The sequence below is a fragment of the Sphaerodactylus townsendi genome, linkage group LG11 (genome assembly GCF_021028975.2).
Source record: "Sphaerodactylus townsendi isolate TG3544 linkage group LG11, MPM_Stown_v2.3, whole genome shotgun sequence".
In the NCBI taxonomy this organism is placed as follows: Eukaryota; Metazoa; Chordata; class Lepidosauria; order Squamata; family Sphaerodactylidae; genus Sphaerodactylus; species Sphaerodactylus townsendi.
Window position 1 is genome coordinate 77,726,611 of NC_059435.1, and position 24,600 is coordinate 77,751,210.

General features: G+C 48.9%; 1 protein-coding gene across 1 annotated transcript in view; it reads right to left on the reverse strand.

Moving 5' to 3' along the window:
- The window catches only part of LOC125440668 (SWI/SNF complex subunit SMARCC1-like), a 92,660-nt gene that overhangs the window by 46,704 nt on the left and 21,356 nt on the right, over window positions 1-24,600 (reverse strand). Inside the window, exons 9-16 of the mRNA XM_048510527.1 lie at window positions 18,698-18,823; window positions 17,260-17,384; window positions 13,164-13,214; window positions 12,493-12,617; window positions 10,395-10,454; window positions 8,687-8,724; window positions 6,458-6,579; window positions 1,145-1,216 (exon numbers count right to left, since the gene is read on the reverse strand). Of these exons, the coding sequence (XP_048366484.1) occupies window positions 1,145-1,216; window positions 6,458-6,579; window positions 8,687-8,724; window positions 10,395-10,454; window positions 12,493-12,617; window positions 13,164-13,214; window positions 17,260-17,384; window positions 18,698-18,823 (719 nt within the window). The remainder of the gene's footprint in view (window positions 1-1,144; window positions 1,217-6,457; window positions 6,580-8,686; window positions 8,725-10,394; window positions 10,455-12,492; window positions 12,618-13,163; window positions 13,215-17,259; window positions 17,385-18,697; window positions 18,824-24,600) is intronic.

The window sequence follows — 24,600 nt, forward strand, 5'->3', positions numbered from 1 at the left end:
GCTTCTAGACCGCCCCATCCCCGAGGGGCTCATATACACTTATACAAAATGTGTTGTGTATGAGTGAAACTGGATTTTTTTTGCGGCATATATGGAAGAACTACAGCACAGCAGATCTGCAAAGGTTGAGCTAGTCACAGAAGTGGGAATTATTCTCACACGCGTAGTCTTGAACCCAAAGATCTATTTGGTTCAGCCCTGCAGAATTATGGCCCAGCTCTTCATAACTCAAGGGGCACGATGCAGACTTCTTCTCTACGCCAGAGTGAACACATCCTACACCAGACCCTGCTGCCAGATCAAAGACTGGCCCAGTGAGATCAAAGGGCATTTTTACTTTGTTTTGTGGACCAGAAATTTATGGAGGAGGAAGTTGGATTTAGGAAAAGCAGCTTCTGATGTTGGGGGGTGGGGTGGGGGCAGGGGGTGGGGGTGGGGGTAGACTGCATTCTGAAGTCGAAATGTACAAGACTTGCTGAACAACACCAAGGACATATCAGAGCATGACCTCCACTAGAGGCAGAATCAGGGTTTAAATTAACACAAGCAAACAGGAACTCTTCAGACATGGATAAATCTTTCACAATCCTTCTAGAATTAGGCACAAAACTCAGACTGACAAAATGCCCAAGTTCTGCCCACAGCTCCACAAGTAAACACATTTACTCAGGGTGAAGGGAAAACTGGCAACTGAACCGCTGGCTGTACATACACGCCCACAAATATACAGTCTCATCGATGCAAACCTCACGCTGTCTGATCTAATCACGGACAGTTTAATGGCTAACCTGCCTCTTCCCACTCCCTGTGGGTATTTCCCCTTTTCTTTTAGTTTTAGACTGAACTGCATTAATGTTTGTGTTGGAAGGTGTTGGAATGTCTGCAACGAGGATTAGAAGCTAGTTTACAAACGAAGGGCAGCGAAACTGCCAGGGCACATTAACACTGGGCATCATTTAGCTTGCAAAAGGGGAGTGGAATACCCAAGAGAGGAGGAAGGTGAGAGAAACATACAGAAGTCTGCTTGGCGCTCCTGATCTCCTAGATAAGATTATGAGACCAGCGGAGGAATGGAGGGCCTCATGCCAGCCCACAGCACTGAAATCCAACCTGTGGAAAACTACGAGACAAAAGGACTACTTACATTTCTGGGGTCTTGGATTTGTTTTTCCCATTGAAGAACTCTGGAAGAGCACGTCGTTCGATCACGTGGATACTATCAAAAAGCAAGCAGAACGGAGTCAGCCCAAAATCTTCACATCTGAATGTTTTGTAAACATGCACACGCTAATTTATTTTGTTCTTATCTCACCCCCTCTCAGAGTCAGTGCCTTCTGAAGTGGCGAACAGATAAAACCAACGATAATTACCAATAAAGTGTAGTAAAAATAGCAACTAACCTCACGATGATCAGCACAAACACCTGCCCTACAGAGTAACAATAAATCACACTGATTCAGGAGCAAAGGAACCCACAACAAGATAATCAAAGCAAACAAAACCTCAGACACCTAGGGACACATATGCTTAAATGTCCAATTGTTAAGCCTTTCAACCCTCCCCTTCCCCAACTTCCAGTTCTTCCCAGTAAGAAAACTGGGCTGAAAATCAGAAGTTAAATCCACTAGACCAGAGGTGGCCAACGTACGGCGCTCCAGGTGTTCATGGACTACAATTCCCATCAGCCCCTGCCAGCATAGTCAATTGGCTGATGAGAATTGTAGTCCATGAACATCTGGAGCGCCATATGTTGGCCACCCCTGCATGACTAGATGCTTCTTTTCACTAGCTCAAGACCCTTCTCTTTGGCGAAAATGATCCCCCCTCCCCCCGCCCATCTTCTAGAATCTCCTCAAAGTGGTGCTCTCTCGGGAACCCCCTGGAAGCCGGCAGCTCCTGGAAAGCCTAGGCTCCCATTCATGCTGCAGGCTGCTCTTCCGGAGGGTTGCCGAGAGAGCCCCACTTTGAGGAGATGAAGGAGCTGGGACACAAAACTTGAGGAGAAATTAAAACAGGGCGTGGAGTTAAATTCTTAGTGGCAACCATTTGTACCTATGGAAAGAAAGGAAGAAATAAACCATATTTTGCACATGTATTTATTCACGAAACAAGCAGGGAGTGGTCATCACTGAGGGTGTGGCATGCCAACTTTGGCCTGAGACTCCTCCCCCCCAGCCCTTTGTCCAGTGGGTCTTCCTGTGGTCCCCATAGGTCTTTTCCTCATCCAAGGAGGCCAGGGCAGACAGGCCTATGACAGACAGTCTCAACCAAAGGGAATGCAGCTAGACCGGAGTACTCTCACAGGGAGAGGCCGACACCCCAGTAGCTGCACTATACATCGTCCCCAACAGTGAAAAGGGCAGCAGAAGGCAGCCCCTTCTTGGAGAAAGCCATAACGTGGGAGAAAGATGTCAACCCTCACAGGTCAGGGACTGCATGTCTAGGTCCTTCTGGCAATCGATGCCTCTATGGTTTGCCAAAAATGACCTTTGTGCCCCATTCAAGCAATTTCCATATAAATGGAATAAAAATTATTTAGGTGTGTAGATGATGGAAACAAGTGGGCACTGGAGGGGGGGGAGAGAGAGAGAGAGAGAGAGAGAGAGAGAGAGAGAGAGAGAGAAACCACTCAAATCCCATTCCAGCAATAGCAAGCCACTAAGAAATGCAGGGAAAACAGAGTAATATCTTTTCTGATTTGTTAATTTACACAATTTGTGCTGGGTTTTTTCTTCCATAAAACATTTCAGTGTGGAACGTTCAGTTCAACCTGCAATGTCTTCATGTATTAAACATTTTTTCTGGGTTACATAATCCCTTTACCGTCAATTGCATTATGAACTGGATTGTCTATTTTAGAGAACAATCAACATGCTGGCTCATTTTTTTTTAAAAAAAAGATTAGGCTGAAAATAATTGTGTAATGTGAATTTTCTTCCACAAATTACCATAATAGCCTTAAACAGGATGCTTTTAATACAGACTTAGGTTTGAAGGTCTTCAAATGTAGTTCATTTCATGTGCCCTTGCTTGGCCCCTCTTCCACAAAAGGCGGAAGCACATAGCCAGGATCCAAAACCCTCTGCACCAGAAGAAACCTTTTCATCTGAGGGTAATCTGACTACATGCCTCCCCCGCCCCCCCGCCCCCCCACTATGTGACATATAGAAATTGTAGGTGGATGTTTCCACTAACTCTAGTTAAGCATTAACTTCCAACGCACTTCAGTGATCACTTATAAGGGAATTCTACCATTACACACAGTAAAATCAAGTCGCAAAGGCACAGCAGACTGAAAGTGCAGTATTCAGCATGTGTGAGAATGAACCCTATATCCAATGGCATACTTGGGGGGGGGGGGAACAGAGGGAGCGGACGCCCCAGGTGCCACTTGAAAGTGTCACATGGGGGAGGCATTCAGCTGCCCCACTCCCCTCCCCCAGCAGCAAGCAACTGTATTGAAGAGGAGGAGGAGGAGGAGGAGGAGTTTGGATTTATATCCCCCCTTTCTGTCCTGCAGGAGACTCAAAGGGGCTTTCAATCTCCTTGCCCTTCCCCCTCACAACAAACACCCTATGAGGTAGGTGGGGCTGAGAGAGCTCCGAGAAGCTGTGACTAGCCCAAGGTCACCCAGCTGGCGTGTGTGGGAGTGCACAGGCTAATCTGAATTCCCCAGATAAGCCTCCACAGCTCAGGTGGCAGAGCTGGGAATCAAACTCAGTTCCTCCAAATTAGATACACGAGCTCTTAACCTCCTACGCTACTGCTGCTCCTACGTCATTGGGCTGCAGAAACCTGAGCAGGGAGTGGGCTCAGACGTGCGCTTCCAGCCCCACAGCTGAGGTCTGCAGGCAGGCAGGCTGCAGCAGCCCAGCTTGCTGCTGTTCCCGGCCTCCTCCAGCATCCCCCACCCACTAGCCTCCACTTGCCGGCTGCCCCACTTGCCAGCCCAGAACTTGACCCCGGGTGCCATTTCCTGCAAGTCCACTGCTGCCTGTATCTCTTCCACTTTGAAGACTGGTCAGAGGGTGCTCAGTAGGCAGAGCTCTCTAGACCAGCCAGTCCCTGAGTTTTCCCACCTTTATCTAGTATCCAAGCTCTTCTTCTGACATCAGTGTCAACTGAGCGTCCACGCAGGCAGAACTGCCAAGCTTACAACCCTTTACCTATTTAGAAGAGCTACTTTCATAAGGAAGATAAAACATCAACAGATGCAGACTTAGGAAGAAACATGAGCACCATATAGACAGTAATTTTGCTGAGAAGGTGCTTAACCCTTCAAAGGCTAAGAAGCAGCATCCATAGCCCTGACTTTTGATCAGAAGCGGAGGGGTTTCCCCACCACATATTATTTCACTGTGTCAATCCCCCCGGCTCAGGCAATAAAACGCTTGTGAGGTACAAAGGATTTTATTGAAGGCAAGTCAGGATCAGAAAAAGGCAGTTCTGGCGAAAGCGTGCCAGAACAGTTGGCAATATGGATAGCACGATCCCCACCCTGACATGGGAACAACAGAGTTAGTAGTGTCCAGCCTGGAGGCTCTTCCCAGCCGCAAACCTCAAGGACAGAACCAGGAAATAATTAAGCACCCGCATAAGCGAAAGCGCTCCCAGAGAATTCCTCCCTCCCAAACGTGGCAACTTGACATGATGCTATTGTAGAGAGAAGCCTCTTTTGTAAAAAGAGAAAGGAAATTATGATTTGGGATTGTCAGCATTAGGTACACCACTAGACTATCCAATGAGGAAGTTACTTTGGAAGCTGACCCCATCTAGGTGTTTTGTGAAATACCAACGGGACAGGAAATAATAAAATATCTATCAAGCCAGAGATATTCACTGATGAAGGAGAAAAAAAGTTTGGTTTCATACCCCGCCTTTCCCTAAGTGCACACCACCTTAATTTCAGCAATATGCAATTGTGGGTCCTTGCTGATCCAGGACTGAAGCAGAGATAACTAATCTTAATTCTGTCTAGGGACAGCCTGCATCTGTTTGCAGGTAGAGACCACGGGCTATGCTCCTGCTAGTGTGAGTGTCGTGTCTGAATTAAGGCCTTGTGATTTGGCTCAACTATTGAGTGCAGAAGAGGGAAAAAGCAGCTGAGTTGTCCCTTTGTGGACCCTGGACTAAGTATCAGCAAAGGCGTAATCTCAACTGGCACTGAAGCTACAACCCCCGGCCTCAAAAGCTGCACACAGAGACATGGAACAATTAATCGTCAGATTCAAGTCCAAGAGCACCTTCAAGATCAAAGACATTTTTGGCAGAGGAGCTTCCCAGAGTCAATGCTCAGATTTCAAATGTTTTATTTGTCCCTAAAGTGTCCCAGGAATCCAGGTGCCGCAGATCAACGTGGATATTCCCTAAAACCATAATGTAAAGCTGTTAACGACTATACCAAAATCCAAAGAATATCAACACGTTTAGAAAGATATGAATGTTCACGTTGTGTCAGACTTCCTGAAACAGTGTTTACCATTCAGGAGATGCACCTTTGAAGAGAGGACAAACAGGCAGCCGGAGATCCAAAAATCCCTCCCACTGTTCAGCTGCAAAGTGACGCAAGTCTCAGAACAGCAATTATATCAGGCCAATTTGCATTCCATTCAAGGACACTGTCTGGACAGCCCCTGAGACCTCAACATGCTTTGGATTAAAAAAACATTTCCTCCAGACAGCTGTTTCCTCTAAGACTCGCAGTGTCTGTGCACCTTAGAGGAGCACCCTTGAGAACATGGAAAACCACAGACCATTTCACTCACAACTTCAGCTGTATGAGGAAGAGAGGGCCTAGAAAACACCTCCCCTCCCTCAGCAAATGTGCCAGTGAACCTTTTGGGCCAGGAATTCAGAGTGCCCCCCACCCTTCAATACTTTAACTAGATTGGATTTTAACTACTATAACTGTTTTAAATTGTTTCAAATTGTTTTAATTGTCTTTAATTGTTTAATTGTATTATCTAATCCAGGGGTAGGGAACCTGCGGCTCTCCAGATGTTCAGGAACTACAATTCCCATCAGCCTCTGTCAGCATGGCCAACTGGCCATGCTGGTAGCGGCTGATGGGAATTGTAGTTCCTGAACATCTGGAGAGCCACAGGTTCCCTACCCCTGATCTAATCAAATGTTATATGCTACTTACTGTTGTAAGCCACTCTGAGCCCTTGTGGGGAGGGCGGCACACCCATATGGAATAAAATAAATAAATACATTTATTTATCTGAATGAATACTGACAGGAGAAATGTTACTTCACAAGGACCACCTCCTGGAACAAGCGGGGGGGGGGGGGGGGCTGTTAGAGTCACAAGAAAAATCTCACTCTACCTTAATACAATTTAATCCAGTGTCTGAACACTCCACAAATGAAAAAGGTGCTGGCAGACGGCAATCCCGTCTGTCAGGAATGTATATTAAAACATCAGTCACACTTAGCACTGAGAACTCTTCCTTACCAGTTATAGTCAAACCAGGACGCGTAGCTGGGGATAATGATGTGATTGGTCTGCTCTGTGACATTGTCTTCTCCCGGATCTATGGAGCGGCTCTGGTCCCCTTTGTTGGGATCTTCATCCTCCTGCAAGAGGGAGGAAGCGCACACACACACGTTGGCCCTAAAAGCCAGCCAGCAAGAGACCAAAGAAAACCAGCGTACGAGAGAGAGGTTACATTATGTTCAGATGGCAGCTGGCTAGAGGGACAAACTAACTTCAGTGGGACGAACTAACTTCAGTGAGGCAGAGAAGAACAGGCAGCAGACCCAGAAGTCTCAACAACATCAGCTGGGCCTTCCCGGCTGTCCACGCCCTCCACTCCATTTTTATCCCTTCCTCTCAACAGGCAACTTCAGTGAAAGCTGTTTGCTGGAGAAAACCTGCTGGTGAGCAAACTGGCTGTTCAGAAGTTCTTACCAAATCAAGTTTCTTCCCTTTGTGTACAAGTGAAATAATGACAGGTTGCCAGATATAAGTCACCACAACAATGAGAACTAGTAAAGATCTCTTTTGTCGTCCTTGCGATAATGACTGTTGTGGGTTTTCTGGGCTGGGTGGCCGTGGTCTGGTAGATCTTGTTCCTAACGTTTCGCTTGCATCTGTGGCTGCCACAACAACCGGTTGAGTCCGGCCATGAAAGCCTTCAACAATACACTGAGATTATATTTTCTTTCCAATTCCATCTTCCCATTAAGGGCTCTTAAGCTGTTTGCCCTGGAACTCTCTGGCTTGACTGGAGCACGTGCTACTTTGGCGGAACAGGGTGACACTGACAGGCACAGCTGAGAGGCGTGGCACATGAAAGCCAAGGAACCAAGGCATCGTGCCATCCCAGGCTTCCAGAGGCCTGAAGTGAACGAAGAATGGTGGTAGCAAACCCATGGGCCTGTGGTCACTTTGACAATAAGAGGATTATTTGACAAAGGGATTAGTTAACAATAAGAGGCTAGTTCATCCCTTAGACCTTCTAAAGTGCACCAAAGGGTGACAACTATACAGCAGAAGGAACAGTGAGGTGGCCTCTCTCTTTCTTCCACCTTTTCCCCTTCCTATTCTTTCTTTTCAGGTAAGGAAGGCCTCCTGTTACTGTGGTCATAGAATCACATCCAGTGCAACCCCAACCATGCAGGAACACACAATCAAAGCACTCCCTGACAGGTGGTCATCCAGCCTCTCTTTAAAAACCTCCAAAGAAGGAGACTCTCCCATTACCACCACCACCACCCCGAGGCAGTGAATTCCACTGTCCAACAGCCCATACCGTCAAGAAGTTCTTCCTAATGTTTAGGTGGAATCTCTTTTCCTGCACCTTGAATCTATTACTCCCTGTCTTAGTCCAGTGGTGGCGAACCTTTGGCACTCCAGATGTTACAGACTACAATTCCCATCAGCCCCTGCCAGCATGGCCAATTGGCCATGCTGGCAGGGGCTGAAGGGAATTGTAGTCCGTAACATCTGGAGTGCCAAAGGTTTGCCACTGTGGTCTTAGTCTCTGTAGCAGCAGAAAACTAGCTGGCTCCCTCTTCGACATGGCATCCCTTAAAATATTTAAACATGGCAATCATGTCAGTTCTTAATCTGGACACAATATTCCATGTGAGGCTTGGTCAATGCAAAATACAGTGGTACTATTACACCTTCCAATCTAGACACTATACTCCTTTTGATGCAGACCAGAATTGCACTGGCTTTCTGGGCTGATGAGTTAGCCACCATGTAGATTTTAAGACAGATTATCGGTTTTAGTTGTTCGAGTAACATGTTTGTTGCATTTCTGTACTATTACATTTTATATGCTGAAAGTTGCCCCGAGGCCAGAAGTGGAAGGGTGGCCTACGAATGAAAACAAACAAAAAAACTAAATAATGATAAAACCTGTTTTCCTGAGTGCTCCAGACCACCCACCCACCCAGCAAGTGGGCTTCTGGGAGGGGCACCTGCCCTTAGCAATTGGCAGCTATGCCAAACAGACTTGGCCCACAGATACCCCCTGGAGATGTGGGCACTGCTCTCTTTCATGTCTGACAACTTCAGTATACTTTTGGCATGTTCCTGAGCATCTGGAGGGGAACATCAAGACCCAATAACCTGATTCAAGGAAGTCTCTTGCTGCAAAGATGATCTGACACCATCGCGTTTAAAGGCATTAACTGACAACACTAGAAAGAATGAAGAGAGGGCTGAAGTTACCTTTCCTCCAGTGGCCAGGGTCTCTTCATCCTGTTCATCTGCAAGATAAAGGGCAGAGAAGGGCATGAAACACCTCTGGACACCCAGCAATCATGGAGTGACTGAACATCAACAGAGCCGCATTCAGAACAAGGAGGAAAACATCAGAGGGGCCTTCTGCACAGGACTGCAAACTCTGAGGTTGCTCAGTGAGAAAGCCTGACTGCCTTTGGCCTGGAGCGACACCTGCTCTGAGGCAGTGCGTCCTGCGGTATGGATCTAACTGCCAGGTCAGATCAGGAGGGAGGGAGGGCCTGGGCCAGGATGTCTTCCCCCTACACGATGATGGGGGAGTCCGTGGAGGCAACACTTCTGTGTTTGGAGAAACCAAACTGCCCAGAAAAAGTGAAGAAGGGCAACGAGGATGATTGGAGCACCTTCCTTATGAGCAGAGGCCGCAGCATTTGGGACTCTTTAGTTTGGAGAGGAGGCGTCTGAGGGGGAACAGGATTGAAGACTATAAAATGATGCCTGGGGTAGAAAATATTGACAGAGAGAAATTTCACTCTCTCACAATACTAGAACCAGGGGGCATCCATTGAAAATGCTGGGGGGAAGAATTAGGACTAATAAAAGGAAACACTTCTTCACGCAACGTGTGATTGGTGTTTGGAATATGCTGCCACAGGAGGTGGTGATGGCCACTCACCTGGATAGCTTTAAAAAGGGCTTGGACAGATTTATGGAGGAGAAGTTCATCTATGGCTACCAATCTTGATCCTCCTTGATCTCAGATTGCAAATGCCTTAGCAGACCAGGTGCTCGGGAGCAACAGCCGCAGAAGGCCATTGCTTTCACATCCTGCATGTGAGCTCCCAAAGGCACCTGGTGGGCCACTTCGAGTAGCAGAGAGCTGGACTAGATGGACTCTGGTCTGATCCAGCTGGTTTGTTCTTATGTTCTTAGATTCAGACTTGAAGTGCAAGACTTTCTTCTCTGCAAGAGCAACTCACTAAAACCACTTACTATTTGCTTCTCCTTCAAAAGGGCCGGATCAGTCCATTTACTTTGTGTAACTGCAACAGGTAACTATTATACCAGCCCACTCAGAAGCAGGGGAAAATATATATAAAATTGAACACCTATGTAAAATCTCAGCATACATCAGTCATCTTAAAATAACTATTAGTTTAAGGGTTCTAATCCAAGTAGATTATACACAGGACATTAACTTGGACTGTATGTTCATCACAGAAAAAAAGACACTTTGCCACAGACACATTAGTTCTTTCAACCTCTGCGGGTAAGATTTTGCGAGTCTTCTTCCATCATACCAACATTACACAGATTGGGCATTAGAAATGTTGTTTGGGAGAAGTGCCCCGAATGTTGTTTTGGCAGGCCAAGCTGTAGAGAGATGGGCCACTGCACTGTCAGCCATTTTAGCCAAGCCTGATCCCGTTCCCCCACCCCCACCCCTCACCCCACTCCAGCTGAAGGAACAGATCAAGGTCAGCTGCATAAAACGGGACAAAGGATGTGGACTTCGTAGCGACCTTCAGCAGACAGCTCCTCTCTGTTTCCCTCTTTACAGCACCAGCCTTCAGAGATAGGATCGATATCTGCAAGACGAGGCTGTCTGACATCCCTAGGACAGGCAGAACTGCAAGCCCAGGCAAAATAAAGGAAAGAGCAGGGGACTGAAAGAGCAGAGAGAAGGACGTTTTACCCAGGTCTGCCACCGTTCCTCCTTTCACGGGGGTGTTCTCGCTGTCTTTCTTTAGGTTGACTGGGGGAAAAAAAGAAGAAATTAAGGAAGACTGAAAAGAAGTCAAGGTGTGCCTGCTCTGCGATCAGGCTATGAAGGACTGGGTGAAGTGAATCCAGCCATTTTCGTCCCCCCCCCCCCCCTCCCAGGTCAGATCAAGTAGACCAGCATACTGAGATCTGTAATGAACCACTCCCTTCCACCATCTGGATTTATACCCGTCAGCCTGAATTCACAAGGAGAGGGGCGACATAGCAGCTTAATAAATAAATAGATAAAATAAATAAATACAGAATTAACAGAATTCCACCCAAAATGAATTTCTTAGCCAGTGCATGGCCTTTAGTAAGAAGGATATCAGGATGGCATGCACTCTCATATCTGCCCTATGAGGCAGGTTAGGATGAGATGTACTAATCATTAAAATAAACCCCATAAAATGAAAGATTCAAAATACAAAATTTCAATCTATTGGATTTTGCTTCCTGAACATGGACTTACACACCGCACAGCTACGATTTACTCCGACCTGGGTTGCAGAGATAGTTGAATCATGAATATCCACATTCTGTATTCGTATTGTGCGGTGGGGACTACTGCCTGCCGCTACCTGAACCACTGGGCTGACAATGGCCTAAACACAGCTTGCAGTGTCTCAATTCCATCTGGGGCCTGATGCAATCGAAGCAAAGACTGGCAGCTTTCAGCGCAATGAAGAAACACGCAGGTGCGGGTCTTGTGTAAAGGAGGTGGCATTTAGTTCGCCCTCCCGTTTCTCGCAAGATCACAGGGCAGTCTAATTATCTTCAGCACTCTGAAGCAATGGAAACCAAAATGCGGTTCGCTGAGACACTTGAGGAAGCCCAAATGGGGCAGTGGACTGAGCCAAATATGGGACTGAAACACAGTGAGGCAGATTTGGACGTCGTAGGTAAACAATGGATAAAAGTGGGGGGGAGGGGGTCCCAGTGGCTGTGAGGGGGAATTGCAAAGGGCACCACTGGAGAATAGCCAAGGATGCCACCAGCCTTGGGGCAGGCCTCAAGAGTCGAACATTTGCAAAGCAAATACTGGCTACTTAACACACAGGGTAGGTCCCATAGATCTGGTGAACTAGTACAGGTGCTTTCCTCCAATACAAACAGACGGACTTGACCTAAATCTTGGAGCGCTGTGGTACTCAGCTGCACCAACAATGTCCAGAAACCTCAGCTGTCCAAGATGTAGGTAACGAGGAGAGAGACAGCTGATGGAGAAAGGCCTGTTTAAAACTGGCATTTATTTCTTTATTTGTGGGGGGGGGGGGGGCCCCTTTCTCCCCAATGGGAACCCAAAACAGCTTACACCATTCTCCTGTCTTCTGTTTTACATTCACAGCAACCTGGTGAAGTGGGTTAGGCCGAGAACATGTGCCTGGCCCAAGGTCACTGTCAGGAGGCCTGTATTTTGGGATTTTGCTTATGCTGCTGTTTCATTGCACTGGGGGGAGGATGGCAGGGGTTAACTGCGTTTCTAACTGTCTTTTTACTGTTGCTGTAGAATGTGGAGTAGCACCAGGTGGTGTCCAAGGTTGTTGCTTGCCCATCTTATGTTATCTCCTAACACTTACTTTTAGGTGCGCTTTCCCAGGCTGGGGTGGGGGGTGGGGGGGCTGCCAGTTGTTTTAACTACTGGAGTTTGCACGGGCTTTTCTCAGTCTCGGCTTTGGCCAGGGAAGATCCTAAACCAGTGGTGGCGAACCTTTGGCACTCCAGATGTCATGGACTACAATTCCCATCAGCCCCTGCCAGCATGGCCAATTGACCATGCTGGCAGGGGCTGATGGGAATTGTAGTTCATAACATCTGGAGTGCCAAAGGTTCGCCACCACAGTCCTAAACCATTAAAGCTGCTGTTCTTCAACAAGAGTTTGTGTGTGTTTTTGGGATTCTGACAGTCACCCAGCAAGCTGCTGTGGCACAAGTGGGGACTCGAACCTCCACCTCCCAGATCCTAGTTCAACACTCTTAACCACTCTGGAAAGCACATCAGACATGGTTCGACATTTGGATCCCCGTACCGTTTTTGGGAAGGACCACTTCTTCTATGTTGGGCACCGGGGTTGGATCCTCCATGTCCTTGGTGAGATCTTCGTGCTCGTCATCGTCCTTCTGCCCTCGTCTCTTCCCATAAAGACCGGCTTGTCTGAAACGGAGTAAGCACAGGTTGGCCACCATCTCTTTTGACACCTGCCGTCGACAAACACAGTGTGAATGGGCACGGGCACCGCACAAGCCACTACAGGGTGTCTCCAGGACAGTGGCATTCACTAGGCCAGGGGTCTGCACCCTGCGGCTCTCCAGATGTCCATGGACTAAAAAGCCCACCAGCCAATTGGCCATGCTGGCAGGGGCTGATGGGAATTGTAGTCCATGAACATCTGGAGAGCTGCAGGTTGCAGACCCCTGCACTAGGCAGCACAAAAGGCGGATCAGCTGTTTGCCCAACAGCCTGTCACGCAATTCTATCATTCTTACACCAGAAGCTGCTTCAAAACCCTTCTTGTCTGCTAAGAACATCGCTTGCATAACCTTGTCTATGGTGTAAGCTGGAAGCATAAGAATGACTATGCTCTTCCTTGCAGCAGGGGTTCATCGGGTGGGTTTTATTATTCATTCATCTTTATTTCTTTGTACCCCCCCCTACCCTGACAACATCAGGTTCAGGGCAGCCACAGAACAGAAAACTAACCTTTCTGTACTCTCCCAGGCAGGCCTGCACATGCGCAACCCCAATGTGTGCCTGCGCAGAGAAGAAGAAGAAGAAGAGTTTGGATTTATATCCCCCCTTTCTCTCCTGCAGGAGACTCAAAGTGGCTGACAATCTCCTTGCCCTTCCCCCCTCACAACAAACACCCTGTGAGGTAGGTGGGGCTGAGAGAGCTCCGAGAAGCTGTGACTAGCCCAAGGTCATCCAGCTGGCGTGTGTGGGAGTGCACAGGCTAATCTGAATTCTCCAGATAAGCCTCCACAGCTCAGGCGGCAGAGCTGGGAATCAAACCCGGTTCCTCCAGATTAGATACACGAGCTCTTAACCTCCTACGCCACTGCTGCTCCATTTAGAGGACCTACGAACCCACACCTGCCTCTGCTGGTGGGAGAGTTGGATGTAAATATTCATGCAGTTCAATTGCTGCGTGTTCGTAACACAGACGCCTGGGAGATGGTTACACCTGGGACCTCGTTGTGGTTTTCAAACTGCTCCCTAAATAAAAGCAATTTTCCTTAGAAACCTGGAACACTTGAAATAGCCTGGAGTGCCCACTGGAACCAAAAGGCAGGGAACAAAATGTAACTTGAAAATATGATAGTGATTGACATGTGAAGCTATGTCTGATGCTGAAGCCCTGGTTCCATGTGGCTGGGGAAAGGCCCAGTGATATCAGCCAGGAAGAGAAGAAAAACCCACCACACAGGAGCAGAAACACCCAGCATTTGAAAATGTGCCCCAAAACTCACACTCCCCTCCCAAATGGAGTTACCATGGCAACCAATAAGGGAAACTGAAATCTCACAGGGAAACAGAAGGCAAAGAAGTCAGAGGGGTGAATGGCTGCAGGGCCAGAAGGCAAACCCACTGTGAATCCGCCCCACCTTGGTTTACAGGTTCTGCAGCGATCAGTGACAAGATTCATCTTGGCATCTGCACAGCCTCACCCACACAGAATCCTCTGGTGTGCGGAGGGGGCGGCTTTAATCCAGTTCCCACCTCAGCTAGGATTCCAAAGCAAGAACTCGGAAGGTAAAGTCACTTCGATCTTGCTATTTGCAACTTGCTTTAGATCAGTGATGGCGAACCTATGGCACGGGTGCCAGAGGTGGCACTCAGAGCCCTCTCTATGGGCACGTGCAAACAGAGTGCCCCCCCCCCCCCACATCTAGGCTGGCGTGGGCTGCTGGGCTCGATTATTAGCATTAAACCTAAGACCTAATTTTGGGGAAGCAGTGTAGGTAACCTTGTTAAGCACTGTTAAACCCCACTGATTTTCATGCGAAGAACTAAAGCGTGATCCTTTACCTGGGAGTAAGCTCGGTTGCTGGCAATGGGCCTTGCTTCTGAGTAAACCCTTCTAGGGTCATGATTCACCTGTTGGAAGAGTTGCACGGTTGCTTCAAAGCAAAGCCACCAACTACCAACAAGCTTACTCCCGAGTAATGCACGCCTTGTAGCCAACCTCAGTATTCAGGTTAAATTGCCGCGTTGGCACTTTGCGATAAATAAGTGGGTTTTGGGTTGCAATTTGGGCACTTGGTCTTGAAAAGGTTCGCCATCACTGCTTTAGATGACCATGCAGACACCTCAAGCTGGATTTGGTCTGGGATGCTGGACAAGAACGTTTGGCATACGGCCATCATTATGTTTCTAAGCTAAAGATGCTCCTTTTGACTTTTCAAGTTGTCAGAGATTGCAGAGAAGAGGTGGAGCAATGACAGTAACACACGCAGAAAGGCCGTTTTCTAACCAGAATGGGCTCCCTTCTGAAGCACCATCTGTGTTGTAGAACCCCCCCCCCGCAAGACTTAACAGACCCCTCCCACTGAAATGTGCTGGTGGTGAAGAAAAGAGGAATTGTCGAAGGCTTTCACGGCCGGATTCAACTGTTTCTGGTGGTTTTCCGGGCTATGTGGCCATGGTCTGGGGGAGCTTGGAACAAGATCCACCAGACCACGGCCACACAGCCTGGAAAACCCACCAGAACCAAAAGATAATTTATTCTTGAACAAGATGCTGTGTTGCAATCTTAGGGATATGTATAATTATCTTTCATTTAAGAGAGAAGCAGTACCATAGTGGTTAAGAGCAGGTGCACTCTAATCTGGAGGAGCCGCGTTTGATTCACTTAGCTGCTTGAACTGTATAGGTCCGTGGTGGCGAACCTTTGGCACTCCAGATGTTATGGACTACAATCCCCATCAGCCCCTGCCAGCATGGCCAATTGGCCATGCTTACAGGGGCTGATGGGAATTATAGTCCATAACATCTGGAGTGCCAAAGGTTCGCCATCAGTGGTATAGGTTTATCTGTGGAATTCACATGCCAGCTGGGTGACCTTGGGCGAGTCACAATTCTTCTGAGCTCTCTCAGCCCCACCTCCCTCACAGGGTGTTTGTTGTGAGGGGGGGAAGGGAAAGAAGATTGCAAGTCCCCATTTGAGTCTCCTACAGGAGAGAAAGGGGGGATATAAATCCAAACTCTTCTTCTTCTTACTCTTCTTAAGTGGCATTTGCTGGGTGTTTATTTTAAGGGTTGGGGCACAGAAGTGGCTTCTAAGGTGACATTTATACACACATGCAGGGTTTGCAAGTAGGGAAACAGCTGACTTGAAGCTGAGCAACTGCTTAATTGGTCAAGCGTCTTAAAGTCAGGAGAGTTACAGCTTCTGCCAGGCAGGAGAACGACTCTACTTCTTGACGGCCTCTGCTGCTCGAGCGCAAAGTGCTCATTAGGCAGAACGACGACTGCGCCAATCTGCCTTCTGTGGGCAGGAGGGGCCTTCCACTCACTCGGAAGATCAAACAGCCCCGCTCAACAGGCAGCATCCAATATCAAATATTCATGTCAGCCACTCGAGGGGATGAAGCATTCGCAGGCTGCCAGAAAGAGTCAAGGGGAGAAGGCTCACGCCCCCATCCGACAACCGTTCAAAAAAAGAGCTTCACCTCTCTGTTCAGCAAAAAAAGCTCTCTCTCCTCATCTCATCTGAATTTAAATATTTATCTCCACCTTTCCTTCCCCAATGGAGACCCAAAACAGCTTCCATTGTTCTCCCCTGAAAGTAAGTATGGCAGAGTGGTCAAAAGCAGACAGACTCTAATCTGGAGAACTAGGTTTGATTCCCCACTTTACCACATGAGCAGCGGACTTTTATATGGCGAACTGGATTTGTTTCCCTGCTTCTGTTCATGAAGCCTGCTGGGTGACCTTCGGCCAGTCACAGTTCTCTCTGAACTCTCTCAGCCCCACCTACCTCACAAGGTGCCTGTTGTGGGAAGAGGAAGGGAAAGGAGTTTGTAAGTTTGTGAGTCTCTTTAGTGCAGGGGTCTGCAACCTGCGGCTCTCCAGATGTTCATGGACTACAATTCCCATCAGCCCCTGCCAGCATGGCCAATTGGTTGTTGAGAACCACCTTAGTGGTTCTCAACTTTCCTAATGCCACGACCCTTTAATACAGTTCCTCATGTTGTGGCGACCCCCAACCATAAAATATAAAAAAAACGTTTTCAGATGGTCTTAGGTGACTCCTGTGAAAGGGTCGTTCAACCCCCAAAGGGGTTGTGACCCACAGGTTGAAAACCACTGCCTTACAGGAAAGAAAGGCAGAGTATAAATCCAAACTCTCCTTCTTCTTGTTTTCTCCTTGCAATCACCACCATCTAAGGTTGCTCAAGCTGAAAGAGTCATTGGCCTAAGACCGTGGTGGCGAACCTTTGGCACTCCAGATGTTATGGACTACAATTCCCATCAGGCCCTTCCATCATGGCCACTGGAAGGTCACTTGGTAGGTTTCAATAAACAAGTCAGGATTTGAACCTGGGACTCCCAGACCCCTATCTGGCACTGCACCTGCCAGCTCTCACTTCAAGATGCACGTCCCTCAGATTAGCTAGATTTGAGACCAGTAGCACCTTAAGGACAGATAAGATTTTCAAGGTACAAGCTTTGATTCTTGAAAACTTATCCACTGAAAATTTTGTTGGTCTCAAAAGTACTGCAGGACTTGAATCCAGCTCTTCTACTCCACACAAACATGGTTACCTTCTGAAACTATGTCCCTATAATGATTTACCCTTTCTTTCCAGACTTCTTCCTCGATTCAACCGGGGTAGCAGGAGGCGGAGGTGACGGAGAGTGCCTTCGTTTTCTAGCACCGGCAGTCGCCTTCCGGTCTCTGCGTTCTGGGCTGCGGACCGGCTGTTACGGAATGAAACTTTCATCAGCACCCTGAACTCGGCTGAGTAAGAAATGCTCTCCGAGCCACTCAAGTTAGTACTGCACAATCAACAGCTACTAATGTGACCTTGCTATAAATGTTCACACACACACACACGCTCAGACAACACGTAGATAGCTAAAGGCTGAGGTCTAAGACATCTTGTCTAATATTACAGCTGGTTGGCTTAATTAAGTTATAGTAAACTAGCATGTTCCTGAAGAAGATGGATGATTGAAAACGCAAATACACGATTGCGTTTGAATTGAACTATTGAACTATTCATATCATCATAAATGGAGGCTTGCATTACCGCAGCGGAGCAGCTTACAGGCAGTGACGCTCAAATTTCGCAACAGCGGAGCAGCACTCGAACTCCTTGGCAAGATATTGCTGGCACCGCACTCTGTTACGGACTTTTGCGGTTTGCTTTTTGCTTTCTGTTGTTTTAGAGATATATAGCACTGAATAAGGAATCTAGCTTCTTATGAACTATACCTCTTTATATTTAGGATGCATCTCAGTACATTACTATGTAAAATTGTACTAACAGTTTAAGAACTTATGTCAATAAGATACATTTGAGTTTTGAGACTATAGTGGATTATTCATTTGACTATAATTGTTGACGTTTTCACTACCAGCCAGCCGGCGTGCTGCGCTATTTCCTGGGTTAATTAGTTTCACGCCGCACACCTGTTGGTGTTCATTTTGTAGGAATGTTCTCTCTGACATAGAGACTGCCAGGTACGCCACTAGCCCATTGGGGGAATGAAATAATCAGGAGGATTTTGGACAGGACTGAACCCTGTTTCCATCTTGCTTCAATCAGCAAATGGAAGGTCAGTTTTAAGTCTATGGAAGGTGAAGCTAAGACGGTTCTTGGCCAATGTTCTGTGTAAGCGGCGTGGTCGCACAGGCACCTGATTGGTGTTGTGCAAGTTGGGTGGCCGCCCAGCAGGGGGAGTTTCTTGCTGGCGGATCAGTTCCGCTCAGTGGGAGAAAGCTTCTGCACAATGGAAAGGAACCCTTAGAGCAGGGGTGGCCAACCTATGGCGCTCCAGATGTTCATGGACTACAATTCCCATCAGCCAATTGGCCATGCTGGCAGGGGGCTGATGGGAATTGTAGTCCAGGAACATCTGGAGGGTCATAGGTTGGCCATTCCTGTCTTAGAGAGACCGTTGCCAAATGGGATCAAAGGTGAGCCAAATAGTTTTGAGTGACACAAGGGAGAGAAAGTGGTTAATGCCGCTACTCAGCACGATGCCCGCCAGAAGCAGGGCAGTCTTACTTCTTCATTCTTCATGTAGACCCGCTGGCGGAAGCTGACCGGCTTCTTGTTCTCATCCACCTCATAGTCTTCTTCATTCATCCATTCGTTGAATATGTCTGTGTCCAGAATCCATTTGGCATGAACCTGCGAAAGAAAATACAAGCAACAATTCAGACGAAGCCTCCTGTGGGATCTGCAGGGAGGGAAAATGAATCAGACATTCTCCCCTCCCTCCTCCAATTCCCGCCCGGCCCACGGAACACAGAAAACGTGGCTGTTGTGTGTCATATACCAACAGCAGTGACAGCGGAGGCGGGGAAACACTTTTGAGTCAAACACTGAGGATTTCCCCAGTTGAAGTGATAGCGTGCATTTCTGGGCATTCTTGACAGAGGAACGAGAGGCTGTGCTGACTAGATGCGTGGGTGTGTACTACAGCCATGCGCCCGTCAGGGAGAAAAACTCAGGGAATTGAAATGTTGCAAAATCAAAGTGAATGCTCACTGATCAGGTCCTGCAGAACTTCCTTGGCAAAAACCCTTGCCTGGACCAGCTCTGCACTGAAGGAGCGGACACAAAGTTTTACCACTGTTCCTTAACGTTGAATACCATGGCACCTCCCACCTGCACGTATATCAACGCATATCACCTCAGCAACCGAGTCCTGACGACTGTCATCTGTTGCCATGACAACGAACAGGGATCTCCTGCCCTACGGCAGGACCAAAAAATGCCACAGAATGAATGGGTGCTGGGAAGTGCTCAGCTGCAACTATGCTGTGCAGCAAAAGATATTTATGGTTCACATAAAATATCCACAAAGATGCCAGACTGTTTTCATCTCTGCCTTGAAGAACGCACACAACGGTCCACATTCAAAAGCCTGAGGTATCAGCAAAGAAACCTACTGAGCGAAAAGGAGAGGGCACACCTCTAGCAACCTTCAGAAGACCTCTGTGAACGCCCATGGAGAAGCCACAAGCAATGCACCACACCAACCAATTCAGTGCGCATGAGCTCCAGGACTGGTGAAGACTCCTGTCGTTGGTCCTGGCTCTACATAGTGGCGAGCCCGAGCCCACATAGTGGGGAGCCCTCGCCGGGATGTTAGGTGAGATAAGGGACGGCAGGGAAGGGGGGGTGCCACCTATGGGTCTAGGGATCCCAGTGTTGATGGGACGGGGCAGATATGACGGTAGACGGTGGCCACATGAGAGAAGATGGGCGAGATGCAGATATGCTCGCCCGCCTTCTGACCTCCGATCTATCCCGAGGAACGTGGGTAGTAGGGATCAGGGTTACTCTGCTTCGTCACTGGTGTTGATAAATGCCAGGTCCATAAATAATAAGACCGCTGTTCTCCGAGAATATCTCGGAGACCTACAGATGGACCTGGCTTGCATTACCGAAACCTGGGTACGAGAAGGGGAGACCGTGGCCTTAGGCGAGGTCTCCCCACCGGGTTTCGTGTGCCTCCACCGGTCACGAACACAGGGCCGGGGGGGTGGAGTGGCAATGTTCATCCGTGATACTATCCCCTTCAGGGCTGTCCCTGTCCCAGAGATTGTGGGTGTGGAATGTGTCGGCCTGGAGTGGTTGGCCTCGGAGAGGTTGGCTGTCCTCCTGGTGTACCGGTCGCCTAGCGCACCGGGGGACAGCCTGCTGCGATTGCTGGAGGTGGTGGCTGACTGGGCGTTGCGGTTCCCCAGACTTATTGTCTTGGGTGACTTCAACGTCCATGTCGACCACCGCCTCGATGTCTGACCTTGCTGCGGACCTAGTGTCATCCATGGCGGCACGCTGGGCCTCTCCTTGGTAACCTCTGGCCCCACGAATGAGGCCGGGCACACACTAGACCTAGTCTTTGGGTCGGGAATTGATATGGTCATATCCTATATTGATAGAGCGCCATGGTCTGACCATTATGCCCTGAAGGTCCGGATGGATATGCTGCAACATCCCTGTCTAGGCGACGGGCGGATTTATGCCCGCCCGCGGAGACTTATGGATCCTATTGGATTCCTGAATGCTCTGCGGGACCCTGAACCTACTGGCACCCTCGACGAGCAAGTGGAAGACTGGAATACCCGCCTTTCCGATGCCATCGAGGTTATTGCTCCCCAGCGCCCTCTGCGCTCCCGGTCGCGGCTAGCTCCTTGGTACACTGAGGAGCTACACCGTATGAAACGGGGGGGCAGACGGCTAGAGCGAGTGTGGGGGAAATCTCGTGGCGGGGCGGCGCGAACATCTTATAGGACGTTTATGAAGGCCTATGAGATGGCGACGGCGAGGCGAAGAGGACTTTCTTCTCCTCCTCTCGTGCATCTGCTAGCTCTCGCCCGGCACAATTATTTTGTATCATTCGGTCACTCACCTCATTGTCTGAGGGCTCTACAAATCAACAATTGGCTATTAGCTGTGAGGCATTTATGAGCTTTTTTGCGGATAAAGTCGAAGTCGCCCGCCAGGACCTTCCTTCCACCTTAGAGACAATAAATGAACTGGAGGCTCCCTTGCCGCCTTCTGGCTTTGTTTGACCCAGTTTTCCCTGCTCTCTGAAGCCGCTGTCGACAGGGTCCTGGCTGCTGTTAGACCTACTACATGTCCTCTGGATCCGTGCCCCTCCTGGCTTATTAAAGCATGCCGGGTGGAGCTACGACCCCGCCTGTTGAACATCATCAATGGCTCCCTTGAGCAAGGAGTCTTTCTGGGTGGGTTGATAGAGGCAGTGGTCCAACCACTCTTTAAAAGACCATTGTTACATCCTGGAGATCTGGCCAATTACTGCCCCATTTCGAATATTTCGTTTCTGGGGAGGGTAATTGAGAGAGTGGTGTTGGAGCAGCTTCAGGGCTTCCTGGAGGACACATTGGCCTTCGACCCCTTCCAGTCCAGCTTCCGTGCTGGGCATGGGACAGAGACTGTTCTTGTCACTGTCACAGATACGCTCCATATGCAACTTGACCAAGGCGGATCGGGCGCTGCTGGTGTTGTTAGATCTTACCGCAGCGTTTGATGTGGTTGACCACGACCTTTTGACCCACCGCCTGGCCGCTTCTGGGGTGCGGGGCACTGTCCTTCAGTGGATTGCCTCGTTTCTCCGGGACCGGGGTCAGCAAGTGTGGTGCGGGGACCAAGCTTCCCGGAGGTGCCCACTTCACTGTTGTCCCCGCTATTATTTAACATCTATATGCGACCCCTTGCTCAGTTGGTACGGAGCTTTGGGCTGACCTGTCATCAGTACGCTGATGACACTCAGCTCATTCTGTTGATGGAGAGGGGAACGGTCATCGCCCCTGCAGCTCTCCAGTATTGTTTGGAGGCGGTTGCTGGTTGGTTGAAGCAGAGCAGATTAAAACTGAACCCGTCAAAGACGGAGATCCTCTGGCTGGGGCGGGAAGGAGGGGGTGGGGATCTCCAGACGCCGACATGGGAGGGGGCTACATTGGCACCGGCCTCCTCCGTTCGTAGCCTGGGGGTCCACCTGGATTCGTCTCTTTCAATGGAGACCCAGGTGGCCCATGTAACCCGGGTTGCGTTTTTCCATCTGCGCCAAGCCCGGCGGCTGGCCCCCTTCCTCTCTCATCCGGACCTGGCCACCGTGATCCACGCAACGGTCACCTCCAGACTGGATTATTGCAACTCGCTCTACGCAGGCCTTCCCTTGCATCTGATTCGGAAATTAAAATTGGTCCAGAATGCGGCGGCACGCTTGCTCACAGGAGGTGCCGCCAGAGACCATATCTCGCCTGTGCTGTGCCGCCTGCACTGGTTACCAATTGAATTCCGAATCGTTTTCAAGGTGTTGGTTTTGACCTTTAAGGCCTTGTGCAGCCTGGGACCCTCGTACCTACGGGACTGTCTTGCCCCATATGTCCCAAATAGGCCTCTGCGCTCAGCAGAGGCAAATTTACTGGTGATCCCTGGCCCCTCAATGATGCGGCTGGCCTCCACCCGGGCCAGAGCCTTTACAGCTCTGGCCCCTGCCTGGTGGAACGCTCTTCCTCCAGCTACGCGGGCCCTGCGGGATCTTAATGAATTTCGCAGAGCCTGCAAGACGGAGCTGTTCCACCGGGCCTTTGGGGAGCCCGGCCGCTGATGCCCCCCCCACTTTCTAAAATCTGTGGACCCTGCTGTTCCCCCTCCCTCTTCTTTCCTCCCCGCTCTTTTCTTAGGGGACTACGAGTAGGACGCCATTGGTAATTTTGATAGATGCTGCATTTTAATGGGGGTCGATTTTAACTTATAGAGCCATACTTAATAACTATTTAAAAATTTTGATTTTATTTGTGCTCTATCTATTTGTTTGTTCGCCGCCCTGAGCCCTTCGGGGGAGGGCGGTTTATAAATATAATAATAATAATAATAATAATAATAATAATAATAATAATAATAATAATAATAATACATAATGAGCAACCGCAGATTCATCTGAGTCAGACAAGGGCCAGATCAGCCAGGACAGTCCTGGATAGTACTTGGACGGGAAACCACCAAGGAAGCCCAGGGTTGTTATGCAGAGGCAGGTCATGGCAAACCACCTCTCAGTGTCTCAGAAACCCCAACAGGTTCTCCATGAGTACCCTGCTACTTTATGGCCCTTTCCATCACCACCACAGCTCAATGCCTCAGGCAACTGCGTCAGCTGCACTGGCTTCCAGTAGAGTTCCGGATCATCTTCAAGGTGTTGGTGTTGACCTTTAAGGCCTTACGCGGCCTGGGACCATCGTATCTTCGAGACCGCATCACCCCATATGTCCCTGTACGGCCTCTTCGATCAGTTGAGGCCAACTTACTGGTGGTTCCTGGCCCCTCGATGGATGCTCTTCCTCCAGCTGTCCGGGCCCTGCGGGACCTTGGCAAGTTCCGCAGGGCCTGTAAGACGGAGTTGTTCCGCCGGGCCTTTGGAGAGACCAGCCGCTGAAGGTGCCCCCCCCCCCTTTTGGCCCCTTACATCTGGGCCGTTTGTCACCTAATGGGACTCGCCGTCCCTCCCTCTTGGGGAGAGGACTTTGAAAATGGAGCTGTCAAACACCATTTATACTTATATTTATACTTGTATTTATTATATTTACTATACTTAGCTTTTATTGCTTTTATCGCTGCTTTTAAAGGTTTTTAGTTATCCTATGACTGTACTATGTTTACATGTTGTACACCGCCTGGAGCCCCTCGGGGATAGGGTGGTATAAAAGTCTAAAGAATAAATAAATAAATAAACTGAGCAAGGGGGAGCAGAAGCACCCCTCGAAGATGCTGTGGTTGAAAATACACTGCCAGAGAAAAAATCTCAAGAACTCTTTTGTCTTCAGAAGATGAGAATTTAAGACCAGACCGACAAGGTCGTCTTCCCAGTCACTGATGCAACTGTTTCCTGTGCTCCTCCCCCCTCATTCTCAGCAGGTGATGCTCCTCCTGCTGTTGCTGGTGGCAGGTAAATGAATTCACGGATCTGGGAAGAAGAATGTTTCACCTTGTGTCACAAAGAAGTAGGGCAATTATCTGAACAGAAGCCAGAGTGTTGTGGGGTTTCCGGGCTGCATGGCCGTGTTCCAATAGCATTTTCTCCTGACATTTCGCCTACATCTGTGGCTGGCATAGTCAGAGCCACAGATGCAGGCAAAACGTCAGGAGAAAATGCTACTGGAACACGGCCATGCAGCCCTGAAAACCCCACAACATTCCAGTGATTCCGGCTGTGAAAGCCTCTGAGAATACCCTGAATAGAAACTGTTCCCTCGTAACCAAGCCCTTGTCTGCTCCGAGTAAAACGCCACCAGCCTCAAATTAGTCCATGGCACAGACCACCCAGGCCTCGAGAAACCTGAAAAGGGCAGCCAGAGGCGATCTACCCACAAAACATGAGAAATTATTGACCTTTGCTGTCATTACTCTGCCCCTGAATCAAGCCAACTTGCTCC